Source organism: Podarcis filfolensis (genome assembly GCF_964270895.1).
Source record: "Podarcis filfolensis genome assembly, chromosome: 7".
Taxonomy (NCBI): Eukaryota; Metazoa; Chordata; class Lepidosauria; order Squamata; family Lacertidae; genus Podarcis; species Podarcis filfolensis.
The window spans coordinates 42,210,256-42,235,159 of record NC_139603.1 but is presented as its reverse complement, the minus strand read 5'-3'; the positions used below and the strand labels follow the sequence as shown (position 1 = coordinate 42,235,159).

At 38.9% G+C, this 24,904-nt stretch overlaps 1 protein-coding gene across 6 annotated transcripts in view; it reads right to left on the bottom strand.

The window, feature by feature from the left end:
* The window catches only part of SPIRE1 (spire type actin nucleation factor 1), an 81,979-nt gene that overhangs the window by 20,348 nt on the left and 36,727 nt on the right, over positions 1 to 24,904 (bottom strand). For 3 of the 6 annotated variants that reach the window (XM_083622578.1, XM_083622580.1, XM_083622582.1), the window contains exons 4-10: positions 19,463 to 19,588; positions 16,229 to 16,312; positions 15,681 to 15,845; positions 14,679 to 14,765; positions 13,488 to 13,617; positions 10,737 to 10,778; positions 1,991 to 2,157 (exon numbers count right to left, since the gene is read on the bottom strand). In XM_083622578.1, the coding sequence (XP_083478704.1) occupies positions 1,991 to 2,157; positions 10,737 to 10,778; positions 13,488 to 13,617; positions 14,679 to 14,765; positions 15,681 to 15,845; positions 16,229 to 16,312; positions 19,463 to 19,588 (801 nt within the window). The remainder of the gene's footprint in view (positions 1 to 1,990; positions 2,158 to 10,736; positions 10,779 to 13,487; positions 13,618 to 14,678; positions 14,766 to 15,680; positions 15,846 to 16,228; positions 16,313 to 19,462; positions 19,589 to 24,904) is intronic. The other 3 variants (XM_083622583.1, XM_083622581.1, XM_083622579.1) reach the window with 1 other exon arrangement.

Sequence of the window (24,904 nt, the reverse complement as noted above, 5' to 3'; positions counted from 1 at the left end):
TGCTCCTGGCTATAAGCATTGACTAAATCACTGTCCCCGGCCAGTAACAGGAGCTTTACATTTTTCTTTTATGGCATCTTCTTTCAAAAATGGAATTTCAAGTTAAATAAGCTATAGCCCAGAAATTACACTCAAGCCCCTTTCACTGATTGCTGCTATTGTTTAAGTACTTTATCACCAAATAATGACATGGCATGGTGGAAATTTGCAAGTCCATATTCCAAAGCAAACTCACTTGATACACAAATAAAGATTTCTGTGCAGGTCATAACATGGTTCTCTTTGGAATCCAGATCCACAACAAATACTACAAGGTGGTTCAAGAGCTTCATTTTTAACTTTTTAAAAAATGGTACAAGCCATTCTGAGCAGCTACAAAGTACAGCTCCTGTTGAAAGGATTAAAAATTGAGCTGCAAAGGCCCCTGGAACAATAGTTTGTGATTAGGTGTCGTCACTCTGAAGAAAATTATATGGCAGGGGGTGGGGATGACATGATTGTCTCTATGGGCTGAAACAGACTTTTAAAAATAAATAAATGTGAAATTGGCATAAACCAAATTTGAACTATCTATCCATCTGTAATCAAGACTTCTATGTCAGGACTTTAGAGGAGAGAGCTGTAATTAATTCAGTTTCTGTTTAAGTTAAATAAGAGTTAACTTTAACTGAGACATTTCTTGTTAGCATTATATATAAACAATATTAAAACCTTGATGATTTTATCACAATGCATTTTGTAATAAAAATATTCTGGTATTGTAAGTTTGTCTGTTCCAACTCCTCAGTAGCTGAGGGTGGGGTGAGAAAGAGGTGAATGCTTCTGTTACAAGCATGCCTGACCTGGAAATTTTTATAGGCATCAGGAATGCTACCTGGCTTACTGGTGCATGGAAGTTTACCTGCTTGATGGCGTGTCTCCTTGCAATTGCCTTGTTAGCCAAACAAACTGAATCCCCACAGAACATCCCTTAAGTCGCCTGTTCAAGTATTGCTTTGACCTTGAGTCCTAGCAAAGGTTCACGGAAACCTACTTAGGTTTTGTTCACTAAATTTTAGAACTGGGTTGTTAATCTTAAAAAGAAATGTGGAAAACCTCACATTTTGTCAAGACTGATTCATTACTTGTTTTATTTAGGGGAGGGGATACAGCATTATAACCCAACTGTAAGGTATCACTGAATACAGACAAGAGCAAAAAGAAGGTTGAACTCTGATAGACTTGTGACAGATAGAAACTGTTATTCTACAAGAAATGCTATGTGCTGTTATTCAGCCTGAGCTTCCAGAATTTGGAAGGGCCATAAAGTTCCCTGGGACTAGAACAATCAGACAAAACCATGCCAGCACTCTCAAAGACACCAAACATGGACAGGCAAATATTGCAGTGCCTCCTCTTCACTCAGGAGTTTAAAGAATGTGCAGTGCTGGGCACAGGAATCACACACAACTTATTGAAAGATCTTGCACAGCCCAAAGTCTCTCTCATCTCCACTCTAGTTCCTGAGCCACCAACCTTCAAGGGATGCAGGACCACCAGCTTTGCTGAGAAGCCAGACACCTCCATATCATCATCATCTGACAGGGGCCATTCCACAAGGCAGAAGGGAAGAGAAGGGATATAGACCAGTTCATTGGCAGAACTGAGAGACCATATAACTTTGGCTCTGTCTCTTCTTGAACTTCTTCTACTTCCCCACCCCCCAATGATTATTAGAGTAACTTGTAACTTAAACCTAAGTTTTCTTATTTCCTTCTCCCTTAGTCCTTTTCCTTTTTGTGTCATGTCTTTTTAGATTTTAAGCCTGGGGGCAGGAACTTGCTTGTATTGATCTCTAATTGCTCTGCAAACCCTTTCTGGCTTAAGGTAAGATTTAGAATTATTCAAAAAACAAATATATAATACCTTGAACAAAAAATTCTGACGAAATAGAAATTAATCAACCAAAATGTAAATCCTGAATAGAGGTTCAGACCAACCAGCATCTTACCTCTGAATCTGAGCTATCCAGTTCAGCCAAAGTGGGAGCTTTCAAAAGTCTTTTCCGTTGTACTGTCAACTTAGTAGCACCAATGCCATTCAGCTTTGCTTCTGATGAAAAGTTGCCATTCTGACAGCTTTCTGAAAGATTTTTGGAGGCCTCTGGTGTTGATACATCTAGGGGGAGAAAGAGAAAAATTATTGTGGTGGCACAGTAGAAAAGTATACTCAACTTATACTTGTTTCTCACAGCGCAATTAATACCGAAGTTTCACAACTGTGAAATTTATCTCTTTTTTCTATAAAGTTACAGACACTGGAGTGCAATGTGGATGTGATGCGACAGAAAAGCATTAGTGGATCTGAGGAGGAAGGGAAGCATGTGACTTTCACAAATGTACTTTCAAAAACCTGATCTCATTCAAATTATAAACTTATTTGTGTTTCTAGCAGATAACCCTTTGCTCAAAGTTCAATAAAACCAATAAAATGTTAAAACTTGGGGAGCACTTTTGCCCATGTGAACCCTCCTGTACTTCTACTAGACTACAAAGCAGTCCCCCCCCCCCCGTTGTGCTGAAAGGTACCTATGGCAGTAGAGCCTGAGACTCTTAATTCCAGGGTTGTGGGTTCCAGCCCAATGTTGGGCAAAAGGTTCCTGTGCAGGGGGTTCGATTATATGACCCTCATGGTCCTGTCCAATTCTATGATTCTATGACCTATTTTTCACTCTCTGCCCAAATGCATATTCTGAATCATACACAACACACACGGTCCCTTCATAGGGTGAAGCAAGTGCCTACTGTCAGCTCCACATGGCCGGAGGGCAACAAGGAAGCAAACAAGATTGGCTACTAGGTGGGGAAGCCACCCCTGATACTTTTGCCCCCTGCCCAAGAATCCTTTAAAATCAAAAGACTTCCAGCTCCAGGAACTGCTCTGCAATTACAAACTAAAAAACTGAAGGTCTCCAACCTGGTGCACATGGGCACCAAGGAAGGCTTGGGAGGGAGTCAGGTTCATGATTTCTGTTTACGGAATATCCCAGGCCCTGATTGGATGGGTGTTGTAAATAATCTATTCGAATTATATAAATCCGTGCTTCTATTTTTAGAGGCAAATCTACTTTGATTTTGTGAAACCGTGGATAAACAAATCATCCATCCAATATTGCTAAAAATAGTTTTAGCATATCAGCAGCCAGCTACTTACACCTTGCAGAACCCAAAGGAAATTCACAAGGAAACATACACGCAAACAGAAAATATAACAAAAAGAAAAGAATAAAGCTCAAGGATAGCTTGAAATGCATTTTACCAGACTATTTTTTGGTCACACTTGTAAGTATTTTCCAACTGATATGTAGTTGGGGAAAAACATTTGTTTTTTACCTTTAAATAATTCTATTACCACTTAAGATATAGATTTTAAAAAACCAGGAGTCTTGTGGCACCTAACACATTTTTGTGGACAACAGCCAACAGATGTACGAAGGGAGCTAAGGGAGAAGGATTCTAAACAGTGAAGTGCAGACTGTGATAGTTATGCTATTTCCACCATCCTTTGCTTTCCCTTCGACTTCACTCTTTACATTTCTCTTCCTTGCCAAACGTGCGTATGTACCATATGTGTGTGCATGCGTGTGTGTGTGTGTGTGTGTGTATAGATAAACATACAGACACAATTGCAGGTAACATTTGATGAAGAGGACTAGTCTATGGAAGTTTATGGGGGATTGTTATGGGTTTGTTTTGTTTTTATTCTTGTTTTTATTATGTGTTTTTATTTTGTATTTTAATGCTGTGAACTGCCCAGAGAGCTTCCGACAAAGAGCATCAAACAAACAAACATCAAAATGAATTTGTTAGGTATTTAAGTTGCTAAAAAACACTCTATTGTTTTTGCTGCAACATACACTGGTATCCCTCTGTCATATGATATATATCCGTACCGTTTCCCAGCTTTTAGTTATCTCATAGAATCATAGAGTTGGAAGAGACCACAAGGGCCATCGAGTCTAACCCCCTGCCAAGCAGGAAACACCATCAGAGCACTCCTGACATATGGTTGTCAAGCCTCTGCTTAAAGACCTCCAAAGAAGGAGACTCCACCACACTCCTTGGCAGCAAATTCCACTGTCGAACAGCTCTTACTGTCAATCTCAAGAGAATCAAGGCCACAATGTCTTCAGACCAGTAAAAAAATAGAATAAAATATTGGAAGCAACTGCTTATAACCAATATTCAGACTGAAAATAATTCAAACAAACGGTAAAGGGCAACTAACTTAAATTTACAGCAAAAAATATAGCTAGCTATTAGATCTCTCACACACCACAAAATTACTGTAAATACAGGGCTTTTAGAGGCTGGTTTTTTTTGTCAGTATAAACTCTGAAATGATAATTAATTCAATACAGATTAATTTAGTCAGACAAATGGGAAGCAATAGCAGTTACCTCTGCTGTTAGTCAGCAATTCAAAGACAAACGGCAGCCTGGCTGCAAAATATACATTTCTCATCTTGCCAAGATGGAAAAATAGCTATCAAATATCACAGGCTGCAATCCTTTTTGGAAAACGGCTGAGTTGGATCTTTTTATAGTGCAATCCTATACACGTCTACTCAGAAGTAAGTCCATTTGTTTTCACTGGGGCTTATTCCTAGATAGGTATGCATAAGAGCCTTAATGCTATGACATTTTGGTATCAGTGTCTACTACTAAGGTGTAAAACAAGATAATACAAAACCAAAATGGAATTCACCTTTCCTTTCTAGGTACAGATTACTGTGCTTACCAAATGAATCAAAGAGAACATAAATTATATATGAACATGAGCAATCATGTACCCATATGCTGTTTGTGTTCAAGAGCAGTTTTCATTGGAAAAGACAATTAGAACAGATGATTAGGATTTTTAATATGCTGTTTGCCTAGATATGGATACAATCTGGAGATAGAAAAATAAAAATAAGTCTTAGAATTGATGCTGATTTCACAATCACAAGGTGACTTAGGGATTATCCAGACTTCCTCTTCCAGGCACAGCTCCGCACTTTAAAGCGCTCTGTGTGCAGAAAACCTATTGTTGTTTGCCCCAATTCAGTGGTAAAATGCAGGTTTGGACACAGAGCTTTAAAGTGCTGACCTGTGCCTTAGAAATGTGGCACAAAAGGAATTGTTATGTATAGCTAAACCTGCTGGAATTCCTTCTTCTTGAAAAGGAAAATGTTATGGATAGTTGTAGCCCAGAGCCTCTACAAATTACCAAATTAATCTGTGGAGGACGGAAGCCTATTAGAGAAGAAAAGGAATTGGGATTAAAGAATAGGGTGACATAAATCCGTATATAAGAACTTAAGATTTATGGTTGTATGTATGCTTTTTTTATGTTTTTTCATTTTTCCCTTTTTTGTTTCATGTTGTCATTTTATTATTTTGGTTATTTTATTGTCTGTGTTTGTTCATCAAGTAAGAAAACTAATAAAAAGCAAAATAAAAAACACACAAATTAATCTGTGGAAATGAAGTTTGACAGGTCTCCCTAGGCATAGCTATGTTCACAATCCTAGTCATGAAAACCTTTGTCCTGGTTCTTTTGTCATTCTCCTTGATGACCAAGTAATTGATTATCAAGGAAATTAGAAGTCTCCTCTTTCAATAAACTGCACTAAATGGTGAACAGGGCAGAAGTAGGGAGGACCATCTATTTCTTAGTTAACATTATGTCTTTGATCAAATCCACTTTCTTAGGAGAAATCCTAGTTCAGGCCTTTTCATTTAAAGATAAAATTCCTGATTCAATTAAGTAGCTGAATACCAGGAATTGTGCACTGATATTAAAGAATCTGTTCCTAATCTTCTTAATTTCCATAAACAGCTTCCTCTGTAACTTCCCTGTTAGTATACAGTGGGTTCAGAGAATAAGAGTTATCATTTCCTCTGAAAATAGTTCCCTGGTGGGATCTTTGTTAAATTATTAATTACTGAATCCTCTTTGCACAGCTGGTTGAAACATCAAGTAATTTATTTGAACCATTTCAAGATCAATTGAACAACTGCTTCAGCTTCAGACTTAAAAAGTATTTAATTTACAAGCTCTATGGAAGTGGATTTCCAGTTACATTTTGGGGGAGCGGATAATCCAAGAATAGCTGGGTTAGGGGAACAATCCATCTCTCCCTTTCTTGTACCTCAGCTCTTCTATCTTCTAGTTAGAACCTGAATTCAAACCAAATAAAATGGGCAGCACTTCACATACATAAATAAAATTGCATATAACATGAAATACACTCCCTGTCACCCTCTTTTACATAAAACCACTGAAACACATCTTTAAAATAAGAAAGCAGCACTTTTAAGCTAAAAACAGAAACAAACAAAAAACCTTCCTCTCCCAACACTTCTGTCTAGCCAGCTGCTAAAACTGACTAGAAGTATCAATTAGAAGGAATGTATAAATTTAAGAGGCGAGGAAAATGTGAACAGCAAGCATGACCAATGTGGTAACATATTATGATTAAAGTTATTATGATTAAAGTCAGAGGCTCTGTAGGCAGTCCCTATGTTCCTCTAACACACATTGGCACACACCAAGAGATGGAACAGGTCTTCTGGGGGAAACCAAATATGATAGCAAAGGCTTAAAGCAACATCCTCCTGGAGGGTAAATGTCAGAAACCTGAGGGAACTGTAGTGGTTACAGGGTGGGAGACCACACAAATTCAATAAAAGGTGGCTAGCATGCACCGCCTTCCCTTTCTGGTGACAAAGGAAGCCTCATGGAACAGGCTTCTACTGGAATGTTTGATGGGCCATGAGATTTGACTCCCTCTCCTTAGTGCCTCTCCCCAAAAAACATTCCAATTTATACAAGGGAGATTTCATAATAAAAATCTAAGTATAACCAGGCTGTGAAAATTATACAGCCAAATATGTTTTTGGCTAGTGGCTTGTCCAGTGTTGAAGGACTAATATAGAGTTGTGGTTCTGTGGCAACCTGTTGAAGTATAAATAAAACAGGGGCCTTGTTAAACCAATGGTCCTTGTTCCATCTGCATGTGCAGACTAATTCTCATGCCCTTGATCTTCCCAAGAGTCTATCTGATAGTTGACACACTTTGGTGTCACCTTCAGCAACAGGATTATGAAGAGCAGCTGGAACTCTTTTCAGCTCTTGATAGATATGAGACCTTCCATTACTTACAGCCTCATTATTTACTCAGTCCTCTTTATTCAAAACACTGACCTCTACTGCTGCTCAGACCATCTCAAAATGCTTCTTCATCCACATGTCCACTCTGACTTTAAGCCCTTGTTTCTTGTTACAACCCTTCCTCCAGTTCTACCAATCTTCTGCACTTTATTTCCTTATCTTCCTTTCTTGCCCCCCCACTCTCAGTTTTAAGACTGTAAGCTCCTTGTAGGTAGAGACTCGGCTGTTCTTTACAAATGAAACTCTAAGGTGTCACGTATAGCAATGGTACTGCATAAACCAGAGGTGTGCAACCTTTTTGGGTCCATGGCTCCCTTGACCAACTACATTCTTTCTGTGGCACCCCTGTATGGCTCAGGAGCCCAGTTATGTCACCACTTGCCTGCAAAGCTGGCAGCCGCTCACCACTTTTTGAACACCCCCCTTGTGGAGTGTTCATCAGCCTCCTCTCTTCTCCCGTCTCCTTGGGAGTCCTCTGGGCAGCTGCAGCTACCATCACTGGTCTCTGAGCTGCCCCTCATGCCCCAAAGAGAGATGCCTCCTCACACTGCCCCACAGGGGCCTGAGAAGCACCCCCTGGGCAGCCCCAGAGGCACCATTTGCCTGGAGAGATTGTAGCCAGGGCTGATGCAACAAACAGCTGTGCAAGCCTTTGGGAAGCAGAAACGTGAGCGGGCATCAGAGGTGGGAGGGAAGGAAAGAAGAACAGAGACCAGTGTTGCCCATGGTACCCCTGACTATCATTCAAGGCACCCCAGGTTGCCATGGCACACAGATTGAAAACCACCGGCATAAGCGATTAATAATGATAGTGATGAAAATAACAGAGCCTAATTCAAAATCAAAAACTATACTTAAACTATTTGGGCAAACATTATAAAAAATAATACAAATAAGACTACTGCTCTCCTTTTTGAGGGATTCCCTATTTGTAAACATCAAATCATCAGACAAAACAAGCAGGGAGGTTGATGATGATGAAAGCACCAATTAACATGGAAGCAAATGGAAATATCCATTTTTAAACAATTGAATAAAACACACACATACAGCAACACAGTTAAAGAAAACTCCTGAATGCAGCCTATTCTTCCTTAATCCAAAATCATCATAACTGAAGCTTGTGCTGATCATGTGCTATCCCTCTTCTATCCACAAGCTCCTCAATTTGCTCCCCAAAAGCACAACTCAGAGGAAGGTACAGAATTCAGACGATAAAGTACCAACATCATATTTCTGTGTGATACACATGCCTGCCTGTTATAAAACTTTTTAAACAGAAACAGAAAAGCAAAAGCTCTTTAGATAATATTCAAATCCAAAGCATGGTTGAAATCTGTAACATGTTAAATAATAAATCTACAGCATATTAATGTATTAGTGTGAAAGGTTATGGGTCAGATCCAACATATTACAAGTGGGTGTCCATTTGTGCAACAGGATTTCACCTCTCTTTCCTCCCCACAGCAGCCCCTCTGGAGCAGATTTTGGGGGCATGCAGGGGGGCTGAAATGGGGAGAAGAGAAACACAAAGCATTGTTGTGCAAGCAGGCAGATATCACTGGATGTCACCTTGTTTAATGTAGCACATATAATTTTAGTAACAGAAAAAAGAGAGTACAGTGGTACCTCTGGTTACGAACTTAATTCATTCTGGAGGTCCGTTCTTAACCTGAAACTGTTCTTAACAGAGCACATGATTTCTGTTCTCATCCTGAGGTAAAGTTCTTAACCTCAGGTACTACTTCTGGGTTAGCGGAGTCTGTAACCCGAAGTGTTTGTAACCCGAGGTACCACTGTATCTATTGAAACAACCTCATAAGGTTATGAGTTCAAGAAAGAATAGTAAGTTCTCGTTTTATCTCCCTTCCTCCTCCCCTTTTCCATGTGAATTCTCTCTCTCTTAGATTTTCAGAACTAGCCATGGCTAATGTTACGCCTGTACGAGAATCTTTGCTAGCCCTGCTTAGCTCTCCTCAGAGTTCTGAAAGCTACTTTTAATGATAGTTGCAAACTCTGATTTGGTGCTTACCATGGTTAGATGAAATACTAGTACATATGTGATATTACACTACATTATGGTTTAGGCCCACTGTGAGCACCTGCAATGGTCAGGTAAATGCTGGGACTCATAGGCCACAAGAAGGCCATTCAGGGCTAATGCTAGACTCTGAAATAACTTTTCATTTTCTTTGTTAATTTTTTTATTTTTTTTTTACCAAAGTGGTGTCCATGCTGCAAAGTGGCTGCCAAGGCTGCATCCACCCAACATCTGCTTTTCCTCAGAATGCTTCTGGGACTTGATGCCAAGAGGTATTCTAGGAAATGAAAATGGCAGGTGGCAATACCCTCAGAAAGTGCTTCACTTTGCAGTGCACCTGCCACATTGAGAAAACATGTTAAGAAGTGACAAAGCTACTTGTTAAGCTTCCTTGATGCAAAGACCAGGGTGATATGGGAGGTCCTAGGAGGGGCTTTTCTCCTGGACTCCTTCAAACCTAGCTCTGATCTTGCCATATGAAAATCAAAGGGAAGGAAAATTCTCATGTAGAAGTGGAGGAAAATTGCATGAGCCTAGAGGCCACTGCTAATCGTGGTTAGACGATCATGCCTGTCATTGGCTCATGTATGAAGGGAGTTCTGGACCAACACTATTGTGGAGCATTGCACTGGTACAGTGAACCAACAGAACCAATCTTCTATAAACGGTTTGTGAATAAATTTATAAGAACCCAAGAAGAGTCTACTAGATCAGGCCAATGGCCCATATAGTCCAGTATCCCATTATCACAGTGGCCAACCAGATGCTTGTGGTAAATCCGCAAGAAGGATTTGAGCACAAGATGATTCTCCCACCCTGTTTTTCCAGCAACTTGTATCCAGAAGCATTATTGCCTCCAACTGTGGAGGCAGATAAGAGCCATCATTTGATAGCCCTTTCCTCCGTGACTGTATCTAATCCTATTTTAAAGCTGTCTAAGTTAGTGGCCATCACTGCCTGCCATGGGTGCGAGTTCCATATAACTTTGTGCTGCATGAAAAAGTACTTTCTTTTACCTGTCCTGAATCTTTCAAGATTCAGCTTCATGGAATGTCCACATGTACTAGTGTTATTAGAGAGGCAGAAATACTTTTCTGAAAAACTTATTCCATGCCATGCATAATTTTATACTTGTCTATCATGTCACCGCTTACTCACTTTTTCTCTAAACTAAAAGTCCCAAATGCCGCAACCTTTCTTCATAGAGGAGTTACTCCTTCCCTTTGGGTGCCCAGTCAGAGTAATGGGTATTTACTCAAATATATTATACTAGCTCTGCACTCTTCTATAACTACAGTATTTTTAAAAATAAATGTTTACACAAATGCTAGTGATTTTAGTGTGTATCTCAGATGATATTTAAATTAATCTTAAAATCTGCAGACTAGGATTTGGAAAAACATCCTTCAGATGTTTTTCTTACATTAAACAAAGAAATGGAATGGAACACGATTTACAGTTATCACAATAACCACGTCAGGTGCTGTAGCACTTTTTACCTGACAAGTCAAAACTGTAAGACATGCTAAGAGGCCGGATTGCTGGAAAAAGAAAAGAAAAGAAATCAAAATGACAAAAGAAAAACAATCTGTTTTTAAGGGAACACAAAGAAAACAGAAGGTTAGTTTAAATGAGAGACATTTCAAATTGTATTATACAGGCCAATCTAAATCTGAAATGAGTCAGACACTTTTTCTTTACAGCAGTAAAGGTGTAAGTGTAAACACTGCAACAGCATCATGGGAGGTTGGAAATACATTAACACCTGGATCCTAAACATGTATTTCCCCGGAAGGGCCAGTTTAGCTAATATTAACTCCACATGCAGAGCACAGTGAGTATGATATTTAAAAGATCTTTACTGCATTTGCAGCCCCCAATATGCGCGTCTATAATAGACCTATCATTGTTGCACATTCTCATCAGGGATGATGCTGGTGTACAGATACTCTGCATAACTGGGCTGCACATGTGGTGATAATCTTTTAAACATTACACTGCCTTCACATTACATGGCCATAAGTAAAGGCTTTCCTGAAGCCTGCATGCAGGATTAATACCTTCTAATTTGGCCCGAAGTCACATCGATTTCAGTAAGGGCCACTTGACACATGACAAATTACTTAAATGAGTGTAGAAAATTGCATATAAATCTTTGTGTACACTGTTGCATACAAAAAATACACATTTTTATTGCTTCACATGTTTAATTGCAAGGAAGTTCTGACTGCTAGCAGGTTTCTGTGGCATATACTCATGGAAAAACAGATCTGCAATTTTTCAGCTTTGATTTTGTAAATTCTATTTTATATTTCAAAATTATTTTGGTATAGGGAATTTGTCATGTTAGAAATGGCTATGAATGTACTTAGGATCACTGGTAAAGGGAAAAAAATGAATCCTGTCACAAAGATGCTGCTGAAAAAGTTATTCTGTAATAGAAATACATGCATAAATACATAAGGAGGGTGGGGGATGGTGGCAAATATTATGGCACTACATTTCAAGGAGGTAGGCACATGCAATTGCAGAGGTACTCAAAATAGTTTGGTCAATTAATCTCAGTACTGGCATAAAATCCCTGACTCTACTCCCAACTGTAAATTGCCAAATGCACAAAATAACTATTCTTCAAAGATATCTATCATTTTTTTGATGAGAATAAGGTCATCTTGGCTGCAAAAAGAGCAGTTATTGGTGATTATAGTGTTTTCTCTAAATGCTTAAAGTGCTTCACATACTTCACTCAGTAATCCTTACAACAACCATGGAATGTAGGCCTGTATTATCCACAAATTACAGACGCGGAATTAAGATTGAAAAATGGTGGTCTGCCTAAAGCTGCCCAATATGCTAAAATTTGAACTAAAATTGGTTTACAACTCATGCTTTTAACCACTTGACTATGCTCTCATGAAAACTGAAAATAGGCAACTGCTGATAATCAGAGTATGCACTGCTGGTGCATAATTATATACTGTAAAGCTGGATGTGTAAATAGATAACTTGAACAGCAATAGTATTCACACTGAATATTCTGACAGTATAATTTAGGGGTTGCTAAACTCCACTTTGGAAGAAAAGATCCATCCTCCCAAAGCAAATTTTTCTGCCTTCTGGTAGCAGCAGTGAAAACAACAAAATTTAAAGAAACACTGTGCTGGCATAGGTGGAGCCTAGTGCCCTGATGGGGACGAAGATGGTTCCCTCCCCATTTATAGGCATTTCCTTCTTTATTGCCTGTGACATTAATAGTAGATACACAAGTCCTCTCATGGTGGTGCTGTTTATGACTTTTAAATAAAAGTTTTAATATGTGAGAGTTTCAGCATATATTTATTTTTAAGTGTCAGACAACAAACATCTCTTTCCAGTTGCATCAATGCCCTATAATTTCATTGACTTGTTTTTATTTAGTTTTTGAGAGGATGTGTGTTCTTGTGTCCAATGCTGCAGCATATATCTACCTTGATTTTTATTAATGTAGAAAGTGGTATGGGTATCACTCTTCTCCAAGCTGTTACATGTGGACTAGATATCACACTATTGCATTTAAATGGAATCTTGTAGGACTACTGTGCAGAAATTGGAAGAGAAGTTAAAAACACACACCCCATACACCAAAAGAATAAGTGACATGTTGCTTTGTACAAAAGGAAAGCAACCACTGCTACTTGTCACTAAATTAGTGGAAAACTACTCCATGTGTCCAGCAAAGATCACTGTGGCAATTATTATTTTCCTAAACCAACATAAGAAAAATGAAATAACTGAAAATTGAAATAGCTGGTCTAAATCACTGATCATTATTATTACTTTAATAAATACAGAGCCCATGTGCCTTTTAATAAGCAACCAGAGCTCCTGAGCTTGCAGACATTCCATTTCACTTTAATGACTATTCTTATGAAGAGAGCTCAGTGAACATACTGGTTTTTTCACTCCTGCAAGAATCAAGCAACTTAGGTACAATCACCTCCTATCAAAATCAGCAGGTGGGTTTTGTTTAGCAATTTCCTTCCCTCTTTAGCCCCTTATTCCCCACACCCCCAAATCAACACAAAAGTGTGCAGGTATGTGGGGAATCACTGGAGAATGTCTCATTCCCTGTTCTCGTGATAGAAGGCTCTGCTTCATCAATGAGCCTTCAGTAAGCGGAATGACACCAGTTGGATACAAGCCATTAGCAATATGCAATAATTTCATCAGCAGAGTACCACCCAGGACTAATATAATCAAAATCAAAATACCTAGCCTGCTGCGCCTGATCTCATCAGGAGAGACGGGTCTCAGTTTTCTTTCAGACTTGATTTCTTCCAGTATTCTTTCATGGAGGCTACGTGGTCTTGGTGGGGTTGGTTTTAGTTTTCTTGCAGAGGCCTTGTGAACATTAATACAAAAGTAGAGAATTGATGCCAAACACTTCACAAGAGATGTGTACAGCAAATTATTATCATGGTGAAGTCTTTCGTAAAATAAAACACACAGAGGGTTATGGGATGGATTCAGGCATTGATCCAGACAGGTTTATATAATAAACCTTACTGGTTCTGAACTAGATCAAATTCAAGATAGCAGGTCTGATAAACTTTGTTTCTTCATGTTGTTTCTCCTCAGTGCTCAATGCAAAGGCAGCTAATTTTTTGGTAGTAATTGTACTTGCCCCATTTAGAAATTAAAGTATTCCCCCACCCCTTTTCAAATAAAAAGAGTATATTCATCAGGAACTGGGGATGATAGGGGGAAAAACAACAACTAGGAGGCTACAAGTTAAATGGGAAATATGATTTATAGTGAATTAAAACCTCTCCCTCCTTGAATCAAGAAATACAGGTGTAAATAAAAATTGATATTGGAAATTGTGTGGACAGAGTCAGGAATGAAAAAACCCAGAAAGCAAACAACAAGGCTAGCTGAAATAGGTTTGTAAGGAATGCGTATTAATTCAACAGTGAGTCTGGCAGCAATAAAGTTAGTGCTTGTCTGAATCCTGTATATGTTAAATATCAAGGGGAAAAGATGGCATGACCAACAGGAGGAAGTGCATTTGGGCATACCTGTCCCTGGTTAAATGGCCCAACGAGTGTGTGAGGAATTAAGAGAGGCAATGTCTGGGCAGGAATTGGCCACAGAAGGGAGGAAGAGTACAAGACTCAAGGTGAGAAAACCTACTGAGAGCAATATACTGTGAGCAGGGAGAAGGAAAGTGAAAATACCAGAGAGTTTTATTTTAAAAGAATTCCTGTTACTTGTTTTAACTTTCTATGCAAGCATTATAAAGCTGAAAGGGGATAGATTATATGGAAAATGTTTGTGTTTTCTATTCTACAGCATTTTTCAGGTGAGAAGTGGTAGGAGCATCAATAAAAATAATTATTGCAAACAAAATATATTTAAAAGCTACATCTTAACCGGGAAAAGGCACATATCAGATTACATACTGGATTTAATGGAGGTCGAGATCGGATAAAGTCCAAGATAATATCATGAGCACTCTTTTTTAATCGTGGAGGGATATCTCCATTGACCTGAAAGAGAGAAAACTAATGTTTTATCTGCACATCTGTATCATCTGGTAATTTGAAAATGGAAACAGGGCAATGCATCCTAAAACCATCATAATCACTGAAACGCATCAACAGTCTTCAATCAGCTAAGGGGTGCTGAAGATAATAACATGTTGTTTGACATTAAGAATTATCTTTGATGAATCAGACCAAAAATCCAGAACTATCACAACAGCCAAAAGGAAGCAAGGCACAATGGGACGAATTCTGCTTGCTGCAGCCATTGGCAACCTCCACCTACATATTGCCTCCATTTCACCCACCTACCCAAATTGCCAAAATGATCATAACAGCAGCTGCTGGTCCAGCATTTTATTCTTACATAGGCCTGAAGGCCACAAACAGAATATGAGTGCAAGAGCACTTTCCCCACTTGTGATTCCCAGCAACAAAGATGTTATATGCCCTATAAGGCTTTTTCCGCCTGGGCTCTCTCTCTGTGTCTCCCACTGTCTGTTTCTTTCTCTCTTTTACTTACTTACACCCACCCACCCCCCCTCTCTCTCTTTGGGCTCTCAAATTTCAGCGGTGCCCCATGCAATGCTAAAATTCAGCACCCCCTGCCTCTCGTGCTCTGTTCTACACCATTGTTGAAGCATCCCTTGTGGCACCAGGACCCAGTGCGGACAAACCAGTCGCACCGCCTTTAAAACTGCCTCTGCACACACCATGGAAGAGGAAGCAATTTCCAGAGGAGTGGTCTACAGAACAAGAGCGGGCCTGCAATGTCCAGAGGTCAGCATAATGCCATCTATACAAGCTGCAGGGTTTCCACCACCATTCTATGGATATGTGTGGAATCATAAACCTGACTTTCACCAAAAGACACAGTGAAAGGTGGTCATTTCTTTTTTAACTTGTGTTGTCACAGCTTACCATAACTTTCCTTAAAGTATAGCGTTTGGATCGAATATCATCCATCAGCATCTCATACGGAGTGAGCTGATACTCTATGGGAAGAGGATTGAACTGACGTTCTTTAACTTTCTTCAGTTTCACACCATCTCGCAAGTCTCGCATGACCTGCACCCAAAACTGAGCCTGAAGAATCAAGAACATTAATATTTTTCAGAATCCATAATCAAATGTTAGCCCACTAAGAAAAATAACTAAGCTGATCCAAAACATAATGATCACTAGTTTAAATTAACTTTTATAACTTTTCTTAGTTATGGTTTTAAATATAAAATTTTATAAGCTTTTATAGGTATTATATAAATTGTATAGATAATGTTTATAAATTTATGATATTCTGATGTTTTTATTGTACACTACCACAATATGTTTAAAGAGTTGGAGGTTTGGAAATATGCTTATCAATAAATAAAAACACACGAACAGTAAAACAAAAACAAAAAACACTCCACAATCGTACACAATATTTGGCCACAATATTTAGTGTATTATTTACAAGGCAGTATTACCCAATCAGCAGTTTTTAAATCATCAAGATCAGCGCTGGAGTCATCAGTTCCTTCTCTGTCCATTTCCTGCATCTTCTTCAAATTCTGAAGGTTAAAATAGAAGGTAGATATGTTGCAATGAAACAGCAGCAGTATGGTCAGAATAGATCAGAACCAGCCCTTTCATAACCAAAAGAGGCTGTACACTAGTGGAACGGCATCTTTGAATCTCAGCCAATATATTTGCAATGTGGGCAACAGATGATGAATAGAGTGGGGATGAAGTGGGGCCCAGAATCAAAATGGTAGAGACAAGAGAAAGGAGGGGCACAGGCAAGAAAACAACACAAGGTTAATGAAAGGGGTTCCAGTTGTTGCAGTTCTCCCTTCAACCCTTGTTACTCTGGGTTTGATGTCAACGCAGGACTTCAAGAATGGACTCTGGCTTATCAGTGTTGGATCAGTGGTTGCTTAAAAAAGTTGTTATCCATGACTTGATTCAGAATGACACTGCTGACCTGAGATCTAAGAGGGTGGTATCAGCCTTGAAGCTAGGCAGTTAGATTTGCAGATTATTACCTTTAGAAGCTCTATATGGTCTAACACTGGGGGCCCATTAATATCTGTGAGTGCATGCATTGGTTTCTGTTTCCCCCAAAAGTGAAGTCTATAGGTTGAGAAGGAGGTCCTCTTTGGTGGGGTACCCATATACCTAATATGAAATGTATTTGAACATCCTGCCCTATCTCCAAGCTATTCACCGTACTACCACCACCACCACTAATAATAATAATAAATAGCTGACATTTGTATAACATTTTCAGGTGTTAAAAGCACTTCACATACATTAACTAGTTGTAATATATACAACAACCTTATAATCAACCTTATAAACTTGTAATATAAGGAATGAAATCTGTTCATCTGTTGTTTAAATCGGTTTATTGCTAGATTTCTAGACCTGACCTTTTTAAAGGTACTTTATTTAACTTGATGTAATAGTGTCATATTTGTCACAGTTTGTGTCAGATGAAGCCATGCGTATATGTTTCCCTTCTATTGTTTTCTTATTATTTCCTGCATCTGTATATAAATCTTTCCACCAAGGAGATTTGATTATACAATGCTCTGCTTAACACTAGAAATCTCTGCACCACTGCCAATTGAAAGTTTTGTATAAATAATGTGACACATTCCATTATAATTTCACCTAACTGAAACCTGAATTTCACTCATTGTTGTTTCAGGTAAATAAACTAACTTTTTGCTAAGAACATGTTGTAAAAAGCTGCTGAAAATTTAATGATCCCAGAAAAGGTTGACATCTGTTGGGAAAGATAATACAGGGAAATCTCCCCTGAGAGATCATTTGAAAGCTTGAGCCATTGAGAGAGATTGCATTTCCTTCTTTATTTTAAATAACAAGCGTTACTGCTTTCTATACAAAAGGACAGGTAATAGACAGTTTGGGTGCTTGATGTGTAAACTCTATTGAGTAAGCATATTGTTGTTGTTTGTATTACAGAATTGTAAAACCAATTCACCCTGACTGCTCTATTACGATGAAAAACTAATGAAAATGAACATTAGGGCACTAAGTTTCATGGCAAGAGGTTTAATGACATCACTACTTCCAGCAAATTAGTCATGTGCACAGTCAGCTTCTGCAAAAATTATGCAGAACAAGTTTCTACTGAACTCAATCTGGGGGAAAGGCTGTAATTCTGAACAAAATGCAATGAGTGCACTTCCACAGCAGGCTCACCACACAAATTATATACATCTGTACACATTCTAGTTTTATCATATCAGCATGAAAAAATAGACCCTGTGGATGACATTGAACATAAGTCGAATCCTCAAATGAGATTTGTTGAATTGACAGGAAATGGCTCATTCTTTATTGAACCAAAGGTCACTGCAGCATTAAATCAGAGTGCACACTCTAAACCTCTCCAGAGAGCAGTTATTTTAAGAGCTTTCTGGTCACCACAAATTTAAGTCTATCAATGTTTTTAATATACCACCTATAAGAGAAATGCTAAAAGCTGCAATATTAACTTCATTTACCTGGAAGTAAGCCCCACTGAATTCAGTAGGACTTACTTCTGAGTAAAGAAGGTTAGGATTGTACTGCAAGTCACGGTCAAATCTCTGTCGTCAGAAGGAATTGTTAAAACTAAAAGGCTAAAGTTGCCAAAATCAGGTTGCCATTTTAATATCAAACTTTCATTCAAAATTTGCCAATGTGTGAAAGCTCAGCATTTGTCTCATATTTAAGTATGTGCAGCATTACATTTGATCCCATTACATATTTTATTAACTCTTAGGGCTGGATCCTCTAGTGGAAGCCAGCACAAGGATTCCTGCTAGTGCAATGAGGCTTTCCCCTCTTCCCAAGCATCCCCCATGCGTCACCCAAATCTGCTCTGGAGGGTCAGGAAAAAACCCCTGAACAGCACACAGTGGGAGGAGAGGGGAGATAATTCTGCTGGGCAAGCAGAAATGCTTGTAACGATTGAACTATCTATTTAGTGTTGTATTTCACCCTTAAATATTTAATTTTATCACAATGCCTGCATAATTAATTTGTGTTATAGAGTAAATCTGATGAAATTAATGAACCTAAGTTATTAACTTCAATGAATGAACTCTGAGTAGAACTAGCATTGAATACCACCCTTCATTTTTATTTAGCTGAGAGTTTATTATATGCAGCACCATACTGAACAAACTTGAAACTGTAAGCGTATGAAATGAAAAGAAACAGACAAGAGAAGAAATCTGTTGAAACTGAAGAACAGAAATATTGTTGAAGAGGAATAACAAAAAGAAATAGGACCATTCTGAACGAGCCACTGGGGAACCAGCTCCAGTTGCACCCCTCCCCCTGCCTCTCAGGAGGAGACAGAGGAAAAGGGAGGGCAAAACCACACACAAACTGCTCAGACTGGGACACACAAATGATGTACTGTATAAGAATCTTTCATATCACTAGAAAGGTTCAAATATAGGAATATTTCAAGAGAGAGTAAAAGCCATAGGCAGGCTAGGTCTGGAAGAGGATGAGGAAAGGCTCTAAAAATCCTACCTAACAAGTCCAGTGGGAAGCATCATCCTTACAACAGAATGTCCTCCAACCTATTCTGGCAAAAATTACCTTTTTTGACATAGTATGTGTACATATTAGTGTACAGAACGAAACAAGTCTCAAAAATGAGTAAAGCAAACACTCATGACTTTTACCATGCTTACCTCTCTTGCACTTTTAATTCTGGCCAAGAATGTATACAGCTCCATTGTTTCTGCAAATAGGGCCCGGCACACTGCTTGATAGTGATTTGGTGCATCTGATCGAGTTGGTAGATGAGCAGCACAGAGCTAGGGGGAAACAAATGTTTTAATGATATAAGCATCATTGTTCTTGCTCTATTATTATTATTATTATTATTATATTTGTATACTGCCCTTCATCTAAAGATCACAAAGTTCAAATAATACATAACAAAGCAAAAAACAAAAACAAACCAATAATGCCCTTCCTACAAACACATTTAAGGGCTATAGAATGTTCAATCAGCCAAAGGCATAAATACTGAGAAATGCTTTTGCCGGGGCGTCTGAAGATATATAAGGAAGGAGCCAGGCAACCCTCCCTGGGGAGAGCATTCCACAAATAGGGAACCACCACAGAAAAGGCTTATTCTTGTGTTGCTGACCTCTGGGGCTCTGGTGGAACTGGCACACAAAAAAGGGCCTCAGATTACGATTGCAGGGTCCAGGTTGGTTCATGTGTGGTCCTTGAGGTATTGTGGTCCTGAGCCATTTAGAAAGAGAACCTAAAATGCCTGCACTTAAAATATTATCAAATATACAAATGCACGCACGCACCCACCATTTGCATGCTTATTTTGTATTTTGATTATTCTATCACTTGGTAGACATGGAATAAGACTGGAATGCAATAAGGTCTGTGCATAAGCTGGAATACATTACAACAGGAGCAAAAAATAGAAGTGGAAGTGCTGCTTAACTAAATTTCTATGGGAAGCTTTTATTTTCAAACAGCTTCTGGGATGCCTAGAAACTGGGTTGCGGTATTCAGTTTTTGCTTAGATCACTAAGAAGATTAGAGCATTTCCATCTACATTCAGAGGTCACATTATGTAAACAGGGGAGTCTTGCCAGCTTCTCTCTCTGGGTTCATTCTCATTTGAGTAGGGAGCACAACTCTCTCAGCCAGCCTGGTGCTAACAGAAATCACAACTATCAGGAAAGATCAAACAAAACTTCTGGCTCCATTTGAATGTACTTCATCAAGAGTGAAACCAAATTACAACAAAATATTCACAACTGACTGACTTCTCAGAGCTCACTTGGCTTCTATATAAGCATTTTCAGATAAAGCCTTGAAATCTGCACCACAACAACTCAGTCTGTCTGGGATCAGAGTTCAAAAGATACACGCTTGCTTCCACTTCTAATCATCATTTGAAAAGAGCTGTATTACTGTTCTCTTTTCTCTAGAGAGTGAAAAAAATTCTTTCCCATGGGACCAAAAAGACCAACTAATGACAATTCTCTGATTAAGCAGCAAAAATATAGCCTGAATAACATCATGCATTTGCTGTAGAACTGAAAGATAAAACACATTTCACCAAATCTTCATTTCAGAGGCAAAGCAAAGGCCTTATGTGAGCCCCTCACTTCAATCCTGGGAGATGGAAACATACCATACACTCTCCATGCTGTGTATTTTTATTCACACAGTCAAAATCTATTTACTGGTTCTTGCCTTTCCTCTCTGATACTAATACCTGCCATCTTCACATCCTTTCAGCCACACAGGCATTTGTGATAAGGAAATCAGGCAGCTGTACCTACCGGTAAGTCATTTCTCTCCTTCTACATCAGGGGTGGGGAATCTCTGGCTCCAGGCCAACCTTGGGCTGCCAGGAGGTCCAATTTGGCCCACAAGGCAACTTTCTCCAAGCCATGTATGCTCGCCCATCAGCTGACGTCACTGGTGATATCAGCTGATGGGTGAGAGGAGAGGGTTTAATCCTGAATTGGCTGCATGCCCTGTTCCAAGCAGTAGGATTTAATCTCGACTCATTAGCTGATGAGCAGTAATTAAAGCGCTTCTCAAAAGCACTGCTTGAACCAACTCCTGTGCTTCCTCTGTGTGAGAGAAGGCAGCAGTGCAGTGGGGGAGAATAACCTGGTCTCCAGAAATGTTGTTAGACAGCCTTAGGGCCAAACTAGACAGGAGAACCATCACTGATCTCCTGTAATTAAATATATATATATTTGAGAAACTGTTTTATGCCTTATATACCCAGCAGGTCACTGCAGTATGTGGGAGAGCTTCTGCTGCAAACTCCAAAAATACCAGAAGCCTGCTCCACAGTGACTCGGAGCAGGACTTTTGGTGTGGTTGCCCACCTAAGGAGCAGCATTCTTGTCGAGATATGACAGGTGTCCACTATCTGCACTTTCTGGAAACAACTGAAGACACTTTTGTTCTTCTCAGCTGGATGAAGGAAACTCTGCCACAGGCATTGGTTTTATATTGTTTTGGTTTTTTAAAAATAAATCTACTTTTTAGTGGTTTTGTTATTGTGCATCACCTTGAGATGCTTGAATAGAAGATTAATCTATTATTATTATTATTAATAATAATAATAATAATAATAATATGTTAAAAACAGCTACCAGCTTAAATTGGGGCCATGGCACAGGGTGGGATGTGTGTGTGCACCAGTCTAAATTGCCTACCACAAAAAGCTGTGTTTTGCCCCACAAGGGAAAATATACAGGTACCTTGTGGCACCTAGTTATAGTATACATGCGGAGTCTGAATTATTGTCATTCTTCTTATTTTTTTATTTTTTACCACCCTTCACCATAAGATCCCAAGGGGGGGGGGGTTACAGCAATTTAAAATTCAACATGAAAAACATTTTAAAAGTGATCATTTTTGCATAACTCTTTACATTTTAAACTAGAAAAGAAGTACTGTATATGAGTGTTTTAAAATTAAAATAAAATCACATGAGCCGTCATTTTCTTTTCTATTTTAAAAAGTTTTTTTCAATATAATCAAAAGAAACAAGTCTTGCAAGGACCTGTATGAAAAATTATTTTAAACCTATATTATTACTACACACTATTGCATCTAACATGTACTCTTTGTTTTTAAAGAGGCATATCTATGCTGTGTATTTATGGCTGCATATGTTTCATACTTGGTAAAGAATAAGAGCAGGATAAAAATATACTTCCAAAACTCCCACAAATTTCATAAATAAATATACAATAATTTACTCTAGAGGAGAGGCCTATTTTAGAGCAAGGTGGCTATTATTAGAATGCCATATAAAATGAATCTACCAACATAATATTAAGCAAGCAAAATGTGCAGCTAAATTCTATTGTTTTAGAATTCAGACCTGCAGTTTATGTATCCTTATGTAAGGCATTAAAATGCTGCTCAGTATGTAGGACATGTTTTGTCCTTCGTTAGATTGTTTTCTCAGCCAAAAGACAGATTTCGAATTGCATGACCAGATGCAAGTTGTTATTTTGCTTTTTATAAGACATCAGAACAACGGACATCTACTTGTGTATGCATGGGATAACGCCTTACTTGTAAACCTTTTGTCTCGGGGTTTAATTTATTCTCTCCGATTCAATTAATAGGGTCTAGAAGAAAATACCAAAGTTTTGGGGAGGAAACTTCAAGGGGGGTGTGGAATCTGGTTATTGGCTTCCCATATTGTAACCATAATTAATACTGTGTTGGTACTTATAAACAATGTATTGTCCAGGAATGACATGAAATCTCCAGACTTCCCTTGAGATTCAGTGCCCTAAATATACTTTGTAGATTGAATGGCTTTAAACAGTGACTAAAACAAAGTCGGTCCTGGAGAAAAGGTAGAGAACAGTGGAATCAAATAACATGACATTTTGTTTCAGATTGTAGCTCAGTGTAGCACTTCGCAGGGATAATGCATTCTCTGTGTGGGGGAAGGGATTAACCACCTGGGAGATAGCAGATGGTGTATGGACCCTCTTAAGAGGATCCAAAAGAAGCCGAGCCTAGCATTACCTCAAGGACACAGTTGCGTAGAAACTGCAATGGTAGGAAATGTACAGTAACAGTGTGGTTAGGGGCTGAGATTACTAACTTGATCCAAGAACTAACATGGCCCTATTACACTGAAGTCTTTGATTGCATTACTGTGCATAAACATACTGATAATCATTTCCTATGTGTCATCTACTACTACAACTAAAAGCACAGCATGGGTTAAACCGAGAAGCTTTGAGTCTGAGAAGGTTTGGAAAGTCCTAAGGAAACCCCCCCTCCCCACAAAAAAGAGACACTAAGGGCTCACTCACACTTTCTAGGCACAGGACTTGGATTTCTGTGTCCAGGTTTTTGTGTGTGTTGTGGTTTTTTTTTTTGTCCTGCTGCTTTTCCCAGGAAAGCCAGCTGTTTACTGTTGAATCAGAACCAACAGTGGGTTTTCCCTGATAACGTGGTGGGGCAAAAATACAAAACAAAGCTGTTCAGACAGGGACCTAAAAATCTCAGACCTGTGCCTAGAAAGTGCAGCAGAAAAGAAGTGTGGATGAGTCCTAAGAGCTGGATTCAGACTTGCATTCAGCAGAGTTCTGCTTGTGCTGGAGGAGGGAGGCCAGGAAGTGGAATAGTGTGAGGCATTGCAAGGACAAGGAAGAATCAATAAAGCTTGCCTCCTCACACCATTGGTCCTACAGGAAACCACTGATGGATAATGACCCCTTCTGCTGACAGGCAGTAACACTTTGGATCCAGCCCTATGAAACTGTTACCTGTTATGTTGTGGGTGTTTTTTATGGGTGTTTTATTGTTAATTGCTTCACAGGAAGCAAATTATAAATGAAATGAATGAATGAATAATATGGTTTATTGTTACAATTTGATCTGAAAGGCAAGGATTTCAAGGTTAAAAATTAAGCAAAGTCACAACGACATTTATTAGGGTTGCCAAAAACTAAAAGTTGTTCAGGCTTTTTTTTAGGAAGAACCTAAGCTTTTTCTTTCTTTTTCTTTGGAACAAACCAAAAACAGTGCTTTTAGAGTTGCCATTCACCTGGGTTTTCCATGACATTTTGCCAATTCAGCAATATTTCCCCCTGACGACATTTTTACAACTTAAAACCAGGGCATGTAAGTATGCATGTGTTATGTGAGCCTGAGGGGCTAAAAGAACAAAACCCAAATCAGCATGCCACTGCTGTAATTTGTGTGTTATTGGGTCACTTCCAACTCTATGATTCTATGTGGTGCCCATTTTTTCTGTTTTAAAAAAAGGTTTCTGAACATTTAATACTGCAGTCAGTCAGCATCCAAGTCAATGGAGCATGAAGCTTCTGCATGCAATTGTGTACTTGATTTGGCCTTGGAGAATGTCTGAAGGAGCAATTTTAGTAGATTGATTTTTGCTGGAACACAAGGACATTTTTACTGTGAATCCAAAGCAGCCTCAGCTTCATCTCCAACCTGCAATATTAACAGTAGACTACATTGCAAGACCACTGTAAACTGCTTTCCCCTAGCATATCCCTCAAACATACAAAGGAGAATGTAGCCTTTTCCTCCTTTACTGCAGTCTGAAGAAAATCCTTCCTCTGAAATTATTATTC